This window comes from Spodoptera frugiperda, chromosome 25 (assembly GCF_023101765.2).
Source record: "Spodoptera frugiperda isolate SF20-4 chromosome 25, AGI-APGP_CSIRO_Sfru_2.0, whole genome shotgun sequence".
NCBI lineage: Eukaryota > Metazoa > Arthropoda > Insecta > Lepidoptera > Noctuidae > Spodoptera > Spodoptera frugiperda.
This window is the reverse complement of record NC_064236.1, coordinates 3,715,969-3,730,059: the sequence shown is the minus strand read 5'-3', so window position 1 is coordinate 3,730,059 and position 14,091 is coordinate 3,715,969. Positions and strand designations below refer to the sequence as shown.

Genomic DNA, 14,091 nt, shown 5'->3' with positions numbered 1-14,091 from the left:
AAACTATTTACTTTATTTGCGGCTACTAATGGGTTTATTTCTGAAGACAGTAATTCGAGTGGGGGTTCAGGATTTTTCGATCGAAAAGTATTTGTTTTAATAAATTTCCAAACGAGTTTACTGTTTTTTCCTGCCTTCTGTAACTCATTCTTCTCGTGTTGATATTTAACTTTTTTAAAAGGTTGTTACAAAAGTTTCTATACCTTTTATATGAAATAGAAAGTATTTCATTATCAGGTGCAAGTTTTGACTTTTGGTGTAGTTTGTCCCTATGCCGTATACAACGAACGAGACCTGGAGTGATCCACGGTTTGATCGATTTATACCTTCTAGACGTTATTTTGGTAATTGTATTTTTGTTTATCGCATGTTGTAGCGCATTTATAAAATACTGTAATGAAATATTTGCGTCATTAGTATCGTAAACAGGGTCAAAGTCGATGTCGCGAATGGCACGTGCAAGATTAGTCATATCAATTTTTAAAAAGCTACGCATGCAGTTTTTTCTAGGTGAGGATTTTTGTATTGTTAGCAAAATAGCTTGATGGTCCGTAAGCGATGAATTGGTGACTAATGTTTTGTTCGGATGTCGGGTTTTTATGATGAAATGATCCAAACATGACCCAGACTGGTGCGTGGGATAATAATGGGTTGGTAAAAGACCATGAAATGAACAAATATTTAGGTAGTTATGTACATGTGTATCTGCTCTCTCAGAAGCAATATTAATATTTATGTCACCCATTAATATAATGTTCTTAAAAGCAGATAAATGTTTTAAGTTTACATCAAGTGAGTCCAAGAAGCTGTCAATGTTTTGAGACGGTGGCCTATAAATGGCCATAATTACAGTATCCGGAATAATTTTAATTACTAAACAGTTACTATTTTGAACTCTGGGCTCTTCCACTAGAACTTTTAAGTTGTTTTTGATGTACACCACTACACCATCATTCTGATTCATGTTTGAATTTGTTTTGTGAGTGCAGTAGCCGTCAAGAGAAGGTAAATTGGCTGTCTGAGAAGATAGCCAACATTCTGTTAGGACAATAACATCACAGTTAATGTCAAGACTTTCTAATAGAACTTCAAAGCCATCCATGTTGCGATTAATACTGCGAATATTTTGAGTTAGTAGCGTAAGCGTATTTTCCCCAGAAGGAAGAAGAAGTTTACAATCTTCTACATTACAGGTATTGGCTTCAGACACAGAAAATTCATCCAGATCAGTGATTAGCTGACTGGCCATAAAAACTAATTACTAAATTAATAAAATATAGAGTAACTTTTAACTTACGAGACAATAACTAAGTGCTACTAAATAAACTGTCCGGGGCGCTCTTAGGCGCCTTCATAGTCAATCGAATTGATATAATTAATCTCGGCATATTTACGCGCCGGACACTCTGCGTCACCAGTCTGATGGTCACATTTCTTCTTGAAGCGCTTGCACGTCGCACATTGAGGCGGAGAAGATTTACTGTTACACTCCTTGTGGGAATGCCCAGTCTCCCCACAGTGGTTGCACGTAGGACTAGTTTCACGACAAAACTTGGCTGCATGGCCAAACTGCTGGCAGTTGAAGCATCTTGTAACTAGTGTGAAATCTCTTACAGGGCAAGAAGTCCAGTTTATAAAAATCCGGCCTTGGTTTATGAGTATTTTCCTGACGGCAGCAGAAACTTCTAATATATAATTGCAAGTGGGAAGACCTTTCTTACCTGACTTATGGCTCAATTTGACAGTAGCAAGAAAGGACTCTCGAGTACTATTTGCCAATTTCTCCGAAAGGTTTTGCTCATAGATGCAGTCAAATACTTCTCTTTCAGTAAGTGCTACTGGAACTCCAACGACAGCAATCCTAGGTCGGCGCTTGGGGGTTTCTTCTACCGTAAGGCCAGATGACATCAGTTTCGTTGAATTCCTGAGCTTTTCAATATCTCCTTTGTTCTCGGTCCTAATAAGTACACCCCCGTTTCTGACTTTTTTTAGGCCACGGACATGAAGCTTTAGTTCTTCAGGCGAAATAATTTTCTGAACAAGTGACTTTGTGTCTTCGCTTGTTCTCGTCTTGTCGCAAGGATAGATGGCCACAGAACTCAGATTTGCTGGACGGATGAGGGTTTCGGAACTTTTTTTTACTATGTTAGCGTAAGATGAAGAGGTTATGTCAGAAGGCGATAATTTGTCGATTATAGTATTTTTGATCACCTTAATAGATTCTGCAAGGTCCAGCTGTTCTTTTAGATGCAGTACTGTGTGGTGCGCTTGGATGGTTTTTTGCTTTAAAGCTTGATATTCTACGGCCATTTGACTTGTCCCCTTTAAAACGTTGCGACAAAGGGCGGAGACACGCTGCTTTTGATCGTTGTTCATTTTCCCTTCTGAGACTATGGTGCAGACCTCAGTGAGAACGGCGTCTATTGACCCAATCCATTTCTGGATATCTGGTGTTGAAACAACTTCAGGGGGTAACTCACCAGCCAACACGGCTGGAGCTTGAGGTGGAATTTGCTCAATAGGTTGAACTGGTTCTGGTTGATTTGGAGTCGGTGGAGGACTTCGCTGCAATAGTTGGCTACGCCCGAAAGGGGAAGCTGTTTGGTTAGACATAACTAACACAGATATATGTTATAACCAAGAAATATTTAGTTCATCTTGCACAATATAAGTAAGTATAAATTGTAAAATCACACTCGCGACACACTTTACTTTCGAACTGACACTGCAGTTAATTTTATAGTAACAATTATTGTAAGTTATTAAGATATTACATTATTATTAAAGGCAAAGTACACGTCTATGAAGTCTCGCGTCTTGTTAACGATATTGATATATAATGACGCTGAGTTTATCTAATACTAGCTACTTCCGCGCGGTTTCACCCGCTCTGCTTGGCTCCTATTGATCATAGCGTGATGTTTTATAGCCTATAGCCTTCCTCGATAAATGCACTATTCAAAAAAAAATTCAAATCGGTCCAGTAGTTCCAGAGATTAGCGCGTTCAAACAAACAAACAATCAAACAAACAAAATCTTCAGCTTTATAATATTAGTATAGATATGTTTATCTACTATACTAAGTACTTTGTGTACAAGATAGATGAAGATATTTAGACTAGAAGGTGGCTTGATATGGCTATGAAATCTGGAAACCCTGATCCCAATGGAACATGGTGCGCCGATCCTTGTGAACGAACCTTATTGAGCCCTCAATCCCCCTACCCCTATAGGGGGCTCAATAAGGTTCGTTCGGAAGGAATGCGGTAGGTTTCTCCGACCAGGCTATTGTTGAATAAGCTATACTAGGCTAAGCTAGGTTTTTCTTTAATAACCTGGTGGGCTTGCGCTCTGGTGGGCTTGTTGAAGATTACAAATTTATACCCATATGAGTACTCGTCAACATAGCAACAAGTACGTATGCGTTATACCACCATTAATATAAGTAATGATAGTATCAGTTGACAGACAGCAGATGTATTAACGTATATAAAGGCATTTTTAAAAGGGTTTTGCTTTATAATCCCCACGCTTGGAAGACATGGCTAATCGCAGTTGGATTTTGGTGCCTCTGCCTTACCTTCTGGTCATAGTTTTAATATATACCTACTCAGTTCATACAGTTTTAAACCTAATTTAAACAAAGATTAGGTTTAGAATCCTGTATTATTAATAGTTTGGTTTCTTTGGTTCTAATATTTTATAATTAATTAATCATCATCAACAGTCTATAAGTGGCTACTGTTGAATAAAGCCTGTTCTCCCACGGAGAAGGTATAAGCACCACGCTTGCTCAAGGCGGCTTGGCAATTTCAAACTTATAATAAGAAATTATGAGCCCAGGTTTCCTCACTATGTTTTCCTTCACCGTTTGTCAGTGGTGTCTAAATAATCTTAGAATGTACTTATAAATCGGAAAAGTCACATTGGTATTTGCCGTTGATAGGTTTCAAAACCGCATTCCCATGCATGAGAAGCAGGCGTCTTAAGCCTCCAGGCCGCCACGACATTTTGTAATAGATTTCTATTCCTAAACTTTCCCTTTGGTAACATTGGAAGTTCATCTTAACACGATATCTGTATAAAGAAAACTCCAAACAATTGCCTTAGCTGGCGGAAATGTCACACCTTTCTTGGAAATTCATTCGGAAAGAAACGAGAAGAGCTTTTATTTTACATTAAAACCACATAAAAAATGGTATTTTATAACTTAAGTACGTTATAGTTGTCGTCAAGGAAAAAACGTAAAAGTTGCGGGAACCAGTGCCCTTATTATGAGTTTGTTTTATGTTAAAAGTAATCAAAATGGGAGTGCGATCTGATTGGTTTCTTTATTCGAGCCGGCCAATCAAAACACCGAACGCGCTCTTGTTTCGATTACTTTAAACGTAAAACAAACTCGTACTAAGGGTACAGAACAGGAAAATAATTAACCATTTTTCATATTTTTTACCACAAACCCAAAAGTTACAGAATTACCTAATAGCCCATTGAACACAATAGCGCTGTGGTGGCTCAAAGTGTTCATACACCACACCTTTGCCTGGCCTGTCAATGATCAAAGGTTTCATACAAGCGACAAACAAAGTTCTGTTACCAGACACCCAATTAATTCCAGTCCTAATTGGTAGGTACGTGCCTCGCTTGAAATTCAGTGATTTCAACCCTTATTTCACTAATTGAGTCGGACCAAATGTAGTGTAGACTATGCAGTACACGACGACGATACATGACATATGTACTTCAATACAGTGTTGTTTGAAGCTATTCTGGTGATAAAAATAAATGTACCTAGTAATTGGTAAAAAGCGAAGTAAAGGGAAAAGTCAATGTATAGGTACATAGAATTAGAATTGACACTGACATTCGACAAATTGTGTCAAGGTCATACATATAGTTTTATGTCTACTTATTTCACACCATCTAAATATCATTTATCAGAGAGAGCTGATTATGTAAAGACAAAACACGCACAGTCCAACCCAGCAATTAAATTATCCCTTAAATCGTATGTCGTATGTTATATTTCATAACGTCAATACAAAAAAGCCGATGGTGGGTGGCCAGCGCAAGTTTCTCTTCAGTTGTAGTTGAAACGCCTAGGCGCACTTCCAGCGTACGGACCGTACGCTGTAAATGTGCTGGCTACGTGTTTACTACGTGCTTACTACTTGCCCATAGCGAGCTGGGTGGTAGCGACCCGCCCGCCAGGCGCAAGCGAAACAACGTCGCAACGGTCGCCTCGGTGCGCCGACTGCTAGCTTGCACCTCGCGGGCGTCGAACTATAAGCACGCTGGCAGCTTGCGGTAGCCTCAAGCCGTGCCGGATCCGTGCTTGTTAAATTAAATGTGATTTGACCATAGGTGATCAGAGGTGACACACAATCAGACTGATAATTTCACGGTAAGAGATCAGAGACGCCCATGGACACTCATATCACCTGTAGCCGGTCTATTTCGTTAAAAATTAAACATTTTCGTTAAGAAAAGATTTGATTTTTAACTGAAAGAATAAGGAATATGTTTATATTGCTTTCTTTAATGTTCGATGATTATTTTCATAATTTTATTCAGTCAATAATACACTATGCGCTACGACGATTTGTTTTTTAGATTAGTACTGACTGACCATAGATACGTACCTGGTTAACAAATATGATTTCATCTGCATGAAGAAGTACAGACGAGTACTTGTTGGATCCTGCAACAAACAAAAAAATACATATTTAATTTTCCTTTCAAGTATTCAATTATTTATTGCATCCATAATGTACACAGGAAATACAATAAATGGTCATCATTATGGACCCTGTCAGGCACAGCAATATTTTGATCAATAAGGCAAAATACAAAATTATCACTTTTAGATAGACTATAGATACACTTTTAGATAGACTATAGGAAAGAGCTTTCCTCCGCCTATTGATCACGTCGATAATATTATAACCTCCAATGTTTTTACATGCGTATATTTTCTTTGTGAAATACAATAATATTAATGTTCGTAATACCCGAGCTACCTACCTATATAGTAAGGATTTGTTTTAAATAATACAAAGAGTCGACAGGTCAATATCGGTTTTTCGCAAAAGTACTTTTGTCTCAGTAATTAAAATCGAATTTGGTTACATGGCTTCTTCGCCGTCCTTTATATTTTTCGAAACAGAAAACTTATAACTGCATTTTGTAAAGCAGTAAAAGTCTTTTGTCGGACTGAAAAGTTGCTTATTACCTTTCATGAAACCAGACAATGGAATATAGGTGATATTGAATTTTTGTGAGTATTTTGATCAAAATGAATATTTCGTGTGGAAGGGTCGTATAAGTATGGGAGAGCCATGCTTCTTTCGTATTCAACGAAACACAACGCAAGCGTTGTTTCACGTCCGTTTTCTGTGAGGCCGCGGTGTAACTGCCTAAACATGGATCTCCCACACTTGTAACGCCTGTAATAATGAATAGATAAAATAAAATGGAAACTTGTTTCACAATCTTAAAAGAAAATAATATAATCAATCTATGAGATGAATGGGAGTAATAGTACACCATAATGATAGCAAACGGTTACCAACGAGGAAAACTGTGGTGATTTCTTTAGAAAGGAAAATTACTTGTAACAAAAAATATAAAAGCATAAAATATAATAATAACTGTGAAATATCATTATTTCGTTAGGGCGGAATTGCTTTCCATTGATGTCTAATGGTGGTTCTACATTGTTGTTCTACTTTATCTAAAATGGTTTAATTCAAAGTAAATAAACAATTATTTTAAGAAGTTCTACGTGTGTTTGTAGCAGAAGAGGAGTGTAGGAGTATCATAATGAATTTTCTTTTTAATATTTTTTTTTATTCGTTCAGAAGTGGCTAGAGAAAATTAGTTGAATTTATTGCGATGGTGTAGTTACTGGTTTATATCAAAATATATTATAATTTATTTGTCTAACAACACCTACAGGTCTATATTAAAATATTTTAATATAAACTGCCTAGCAGTAATTGTAAGAATCACTACATTTGTCACGATAGTTTTATAATAACTATACTGAGACATACTTACTCAATTAAATAAAAATCACGGTTTACTCACGTAAATAAAATTAATGGAGAAAAGCTCTACTTTGATTTTTAGTTAAGATTTTATTTTATTCAATTTTTCCTGAGAAATTATACTGCCTGGGTCTTTTCAAGGTCAGAGTAAATAGGTACTTTCTAAGTATGTGTGCTCCATCCTCGGCCACATCTTCGCTTCGCCGTCCTGGCAGTAAACGGGTTGGTGGCCAAACGCAGACTTACAAACGTTAAAAAAAAAGATTTACTACATTTAGAGAATTCGTTCCCGAATTGGAAAAAATATACTGATAAGATATATTTGATAGAGGCAGAAGTTATATATCATATTTTAGATAAGTTTAAGATTTATTTGAGAGAGCGGTTATACCCAGATATTATATACGGTACAGATTATGTAGATTAGTTGGATTTTGCTTAGTATAATAATAACCTTACACGATCGAGTTATACGATCCGGAGCTGCAGACTACTGGGTTCACCGAGGCTCTGGTAGAAGTAGGGACGGGGTTTTTAGTCAGTAAGAGGCTGACACTCCTCGCCTCACCCAAAGTAGGAGAAGTCATCGGATGATATTCCTCATCAAAAAAAAAAAACGCTATTGAGTTATATACATATATTCGATTATTTCATATACTTTTATTTCAATATACAACGTCACGCCTTTTATTCCCGAAGGGGTAGGCTGAGATGCACATTACGGTACGTAATGCCGCTATACAATGTACACCCACTTTTAACCATTGGTGTTAGTTATAAGTTTTTTATTATAACAAATAATAATATCGATAACTAGCAAATAAACAAAAACGATCGCAAAAATAAAGCGAACTAGGCGAAAAGCCGTCGTCTCAATTTCGGTGAAATCATTACCAACTTATTTGTTCGTATGGTCCAGTATAATAGGTATGTTGTGTGCTTATACCCAGTACAGGGCTACGTAATCAAAATATATGTGTGATGTCAGCTGTCAGCCGTATCCTATTACTTATAGTGAGCGCCTTTATTTTTCCTTTATGAAAGTAAGTGCAGTTTTGCTAGCAAGCCTGGTATTTATATTTCAGAGTAGGAAATTAGTAGTAAGCAGGGGGCTTATGAGACAAAGACGTAAGTTGATATACAATAACATTCGTGTAATACGAAACGTGAATATTGCTACACGCTAGCTTCTGAAATCGGCTTCACTCGCATTCTAAGTGTTATTTCAAATCATCATCTAGCTTGGTTTCAGATTTCATCCTAATCCCTTCAGCCGTGACACTTTTGACGTGATAAACTCACAAACAAGGTATAAAATTAGTAAGATATTTGTTGAGTCGATTCCAATGACTTTTTTAACTATATATAGGTACCTTAAAAATTACCCAGAATTATAACCTATTATCCTTATAAAGTTTACAAGCGAGACACCGAGCTACACAAATAAATTTAGCTTCACTGTTAATTAAATTTCGCTTCGGTTACTTTTGCAACATGCATTAGAGTCTTCTAGCAAAAAAAGTTAGAAAGCCTATTAAAAGGACGTCAACTCTTCTTCTATTTTCCGTAGTTTATTATAAATGTGCATTATAGTTCGAGCAAGTTATTAAAAAATATTAAAAATAGCTCCATTTAGTGAGAAACTTTAGGTAGCTCTCTCACACCTGTCACCTGACAGTTTAGAGAACGTTATTATGCAACTTGCTGTCCTGCAAACGCCTCCTTTATTTTTCTAACGTCACTTGTTTTGAGTGCTGGAAAAGTGCTACTAGGCAATATTTTCTGTTAAATGCAGCTACACTTTTAGTCAAATATAGAATAGTAAAAGAAATAAATTGTGCTGTCCCCGTAATAGATCAACATTATCATCAGCATCAGCGTCTAACTGCCCCGTGGCTGGGAAATGGCCTCTTCTCATATTAAAGAGGAAGGAAGCGGAATGGCTACCAACTTTTTTGAGGGTGAAAAATCATCCAATGACTTTTCCTCCTTTAGGCAAGGCGAGAAGGTTGCAGACTCTTACTGACTAAAAACCACGCTGTTTGTACTCTTGCTTTGCTCGGTAAACCCGCCAGGTAGTCTGCAGCTCCGGGTGGCTACCCCCGGCTATTGATATAAATAGGAAACAAATTCCAGAAGTGAGTGTTTATTATTGATAATAGAAATCTTTGCAGCCATGTTAAAGACATTATTGCCGGTTTAGAAGCACCTTCAGTTGAGTGCTAAGTAGACAGCACTTCTTTAGCTTCTATCTTATCTCTCCCTATATTATGGTCGACACTTAGTTTTAATGAGGTGCACTTTAATGTTAGTATATTACGTGTAATAACAGTCATAAGTCCTTTGTAGAGTCAGCTTGAGTTAATATGTTTTTATGGTGTAAGCCGGTAAACAAACAGGATCACCTGATGGTAAGCAATCGCCACCACACACGGACACGCGAAACACCAAAGGCGTTACAAGTGCGTTGTTGTGGGTAATTAGGCCTCCGGTAACCTCATTTGTTGAAACAAGACGCAAGTTGTTTCACTTCGTTTTTCGCCGTCGGCCCATTTGTGCCGAAGCATGGCTCTCCCATGCTTGTCCTTTGCGAGTATAACAATTATTAATGAATTATAATGTATCTAAATTCTTCTAGAAGTGACAGTACAATATGCAGGCAGGCACTGCCAGCAGCCCTCTAAAAACTTGTGAAACGATGGATGTAGTGTAGGTAAGTTTTGTCTTTGTAATTTTTACTTCTTCCAATAAAATTCGTATGAAAAAAGTAAAATACTTAAAGCGAATATTTGTATTTTTTAATTACTATTCACTCACTCGACCAGCGTTTAAATGTCTGGTCTGGAAGAGAAGGTTTGGTGATTTGTGGCTGACCATTAAACCACAAGACAATAGTTACATTACATAACCCTTGGTGAGAGTTAAGAAGTTACCCAAATACTATTATTCTGGGTCCAATTAATTGGATCTTGCCAGGGATCAAGAGAAATCAGTACCTAATAGTAAACTCTTAAGGTACATTTTACGTCGACTTGACATTCACTGTAATTTGGCCAGGAGCGTACGCAATTCCGTTGGTAAATTGAATAATATTTTTCATTAATTCAACCGTTTATAGTTTGTGTATAATTAGAATAAATTAAAACTTGCTTAATAATATACTTGATGCCTAGGGCAGGGTAGATTGCGACCACGCCTTTGCACGCTAAATTATAATAACACTTTTAGTCTAAGAGCCACTGAACACTCCGAATAATGTCCGTCCATCGACCTGTAAGGCTAAAAAGGATGATGTTTTATAAGTCTAAGTCCAATAGTCACGATTTAGCAGTCAACTACCCTGAACATCATCATCTTATAAAAAACCAGTATCTCATGGCCTCATTTTATATGATCTTTCCTCACATTCAACGGTTAGCTTTTACTGGTTATGTCCACACATGAGCCTTACTTTGACGTTTAAAAGTGCCTTCCTGGTATAATTGAAATCAATGATTTTTTTTTTTTTTTGAGTGGGAATATAATCCAATGACTTCTCCTACCTTGGGTGGGAGGTGTCAGACTCTTACTGACTAAAAACCACTCCGTTCCTTCTCCTGCTTGACTTGACTTTGACTTTACAAGGCGAACTTTAATGGAGGGTTCAGTAGCTCTTAGACTATTCATTGTAAGTAGTGTTTAACAAGTTGAATATTTCGTGAATAACTTAAGTAACTAGCATGGAGCTTGTAACTGAACCTTGTATTTGGACTCTCATATGTAGATGGAACACCACGCACACATGTGTATTTGTTATTGTGTCTTTGTTACGAGGTCATGACGATTAGATGTTGTATTCCTTTGCGTATCCCGGGAAATGAAATGCACATAATAAACCTCATCAACAGCTTATAAATGGGCCACTGCTGACCAAAGACCTGAAGATGTCTTTGTGAGAAGTCACACGGAATAGGTTTGAGCATTAATCACCACACTTCCTCAATGCTCAGGTTTCCTCACGATATTTTCCTTCACCGTTTGTGAGTAGTGTCTAAATAATTTTAGAAAGTAAATACATAACTAGGAAAAAGTCACATTAGTAATTATCAGCGGTAGGTTTCGAACTCGTATAGGTATCAATGAAAATGTCTTTCACTTAAAACAAAAGCGCGGCGCGACGTTAGAATCACTGACATCTTCCATTTTAGAAAAGCCTCGTTACCTAAGGTCTAAGTTAAAGATGTTTAGAAGTATTTTTGTCAATAAATAACTTGATACAATTTGTATTCGAGTGTTCGACTGCGAAACGTTTATCAAATCGCACGTAAAAATTCAATCAACTTAACAGAACTTCTGAGACGTTAAATTCTTCATTTATTTGTAAAGGTTTTGAAAGAGTTTCTTCTATAAAATATACATGTTATGTATTCGGTTTCACCTGTAAATGGCTCCTGTTAATCCTAGCGTGATGTTTTATAGCATATCTATGGCTTTTTATAATACACTAGTGGTCGCCCAGTTTTCGAAATTCGACTACTTAATACACATTGTTAATACAATATACTTAACACGTTGGTGGACAGTAACGACCACAGGCGTCTAGATAGCCTAACGTGATACAACAGTACGCCACACGACGACTGATTTTTCATACTATTGTAAAGAACGGCATGTTGTACTGTCACCATAGGTATAATTACGATTGAGATTGAGAAATATTAGCGTTCTGCATTTCTCCTACACATAAACTATCCTAATAAAACTAAACTAACTCCTGACTCCGCGCAATTTCCCGAAAAAACTATACAGTGGATTTGGATGAAACTGACAAACAGATAATAATTTGGAATAATAAAAAAGGTAATTTAAAAAACTAAAAAACCCGACTGCGTTTCTTTATAATATTAAAATGAAAAAAAAAACCCTAAAACAAGAAAGTCATCGTAAAATGTAAGCAGTCGGGACCCATTCTTAATATAAAGACTTTGTGAGGGCACATACGGCTGGCTAGAATGGGTTCCGACTGCTTAAATTTTACGATGACTTTCTTGTTTTAGGGTTTTTTTTTTCATTTTAATATTATAAAGAAACGCAGTCGGGTTTTTTAAATTACCTTTTTTATTTATTTTTTTTTAGTTTTATGTTTTATTATTTTGATATATCCAGTGTCACTCTCACAGTAAATATTAATCCAACGACACCTCTCAAGTCAAAATCCATCAAGCCGTTTAGGCTAGAGAGTGAGAAATATTCGAATTTGGCGCCAAAAATCCGCCATTGTGTTTTTTTATTATTTTGACTAGCTTCCGCCCGCGACTCCGTCCGCGTGGATGTCGGTCTTCGCGTGGATGTTTTATTTCTCCATTTTGAGTAACTCTAACAATGACATCTTATAAATATCTATTGGAGCCAATTACGGCTAGGCCCATAATAATTAAGGATATCCCTCTACTGCTGTTAAGCTTGCGTTCTGTAGTATAAAAGTGAAAAATTAAGATTTTTTTTTCTACATATTTTTCCAGGATAAAAAGTATCTTATTTTATGCCCAGGATAATAAGGTATAATTATACCAAGTTTAATCGAAATCGAACCGTTAGTTTTCACGTGATGCCTGAACATAGAGATAGACAGAAAGACAAAAAAAAATTAATCACATATTCCGGTTTAGTATCGATCTATAATTAATAAAAGTACCTACGCCTTTACCTACTTAATAGAAACTAAGCGTAATTCATGTATATATTTGGTGTTTCTGTACCGATTTCTATGATATTTTTTTTATTTAATAGGTAATAATGTTAACATTTTTTAATTAGGGATGAATGAGTGTCATAAACGTAAGAATAGGTAGACAAATATAATCAGAAAGCTTCGAACTGCTAAGCTATCGGGAGTTATACGTGTTATTGTGAGTCAACCATAAAAGATAGACATTTGCTGTCGTGGAATATTTTTTAAACAATTTTAAGGAGAACATTTCCGTCATACATGATTTCTGTGTAGCTTTAACCATTAAGGCTGCACACGCGACGGAAGCTTCAAAAATGGAGTAAGTTCTCCGGTTTTCCCAACATTTCCCTTCACTGCTCTGCTCCTATTGATCGTAGTGTGATGAAAAGTATACTATAACCTGCCCAGGAGTATGAAGAACAATTGTACCAAGTTTCGTTGAAATCTGTCGAGTAGTTTTTGTTTCTATAAAGAACATACAGACAGACAGACAGACAGACAGACAGACAGACAGACAGACAAAAATTTTTCTGATTGCATTTTTGGCGTCAGTATCGATTACTAATCACCCACTGATAGTTATTTTGGAAATATATTTCATGTACAGAATTGACCTCTCTACAGATTTATTATAAGTATAGATATATCCAGTGTCACTCTCACAGTAAATACGAATTTAACGACACCTCTCAAGTCAAAATCCATGAAGCCGTTTAGGCTGCAGAGCGTGCCAAACAATTATACATACATACATACATACACTCGAAAAACATAACCCTCCTTCTGGCGCAGTCGGGTAAAAACCTAGGAACCTACTATACTTACTTATATATTTTTACAGCAACAGTGTAACTGAGGAAATTGAATCGTCTCTGAACTGTTCGTTCGAAGATATTGCCACGTGATCCGCGTACGTGACTCGTAATTTATTTCATTGCGTTTTGTTTCAAACGTAACGATTTGTGCGACTGCCATAATTTTGCAGATGAATTTACTTATTATTAGAAACGAAGAACTTTATTTAACTTTTTAACTGTACTGATGGAGTATAAAACTTAAAGTTTATATGGAGAAAGAGGGCAGAATTATACATTCTAAATTTTTATATGCATGCTATACATAATATAGTGGCTACGGTTAGAAGGAGAAACTCTTTTTGGGAAATACGTTAAAAAGAAGTGTCTCTTTATATTTGACACCAATATTTATGTATGGAAAATCGTATATAGAGATGTAATGCATCATAATATGAAAGTAGTAAAAGACCTATTTGTCCTAAAGAGTATAATAATTATACTAAGTAGGCTCTTTAGTTATAAACTCCTAAGTTTA

General features: G+C 36.4%; 2 protein-coding genes across 6 annotated transcripts in view; both read right to left on the bottom strand.

Moving 5' to 3' along the window:
* Window positions 1-14,091, bottom strand: part of LOC118273290 (otoferlin) — a 194,821-nt gene that overhangs the window by 151,101 nt on the left and 29,629 nt on the right. For all 5 annotated transcript variants that reach the window (XM_050704330.1, XM_050704328.1, XM_035590223.2 and 2 more), the window contains exon 2: window positions 5,643-5,701. In XM_050704330.1, the coding sequence (XP_050560287.1) occupies window positions 5,643-5,701 (59 nt within the window). The remainder of the gene's footprint in view (window positions 1-5,642; window positions 5,702-14,091) is intronic.
* LOC126912415 (uncharacterized) lies at window positions 174-2,824 on the bottom strand. Its single transcript, XM_050704371.1, has one exon. It carries the CDS (start codon window positions 2,611-2,613, stop codon window positions 1,342-1,344), a length of 1,272 nt encoding a protein of 423 aa, XP_050560328.1. The 5' UTR covers window positions 2,614-2,824; the 3' UTR covers window positions 174-1,341.

What these genes read in the sequence shown, in the direction of transcription:
- LOC126912415 (XM_050704371.1), bottom strand. Translation starts at nt 2,613, where the DNA reads ATGTCTAACCAAACAGCTTCCCCTTTCGGGCGTAGCCAACTATTGCAG.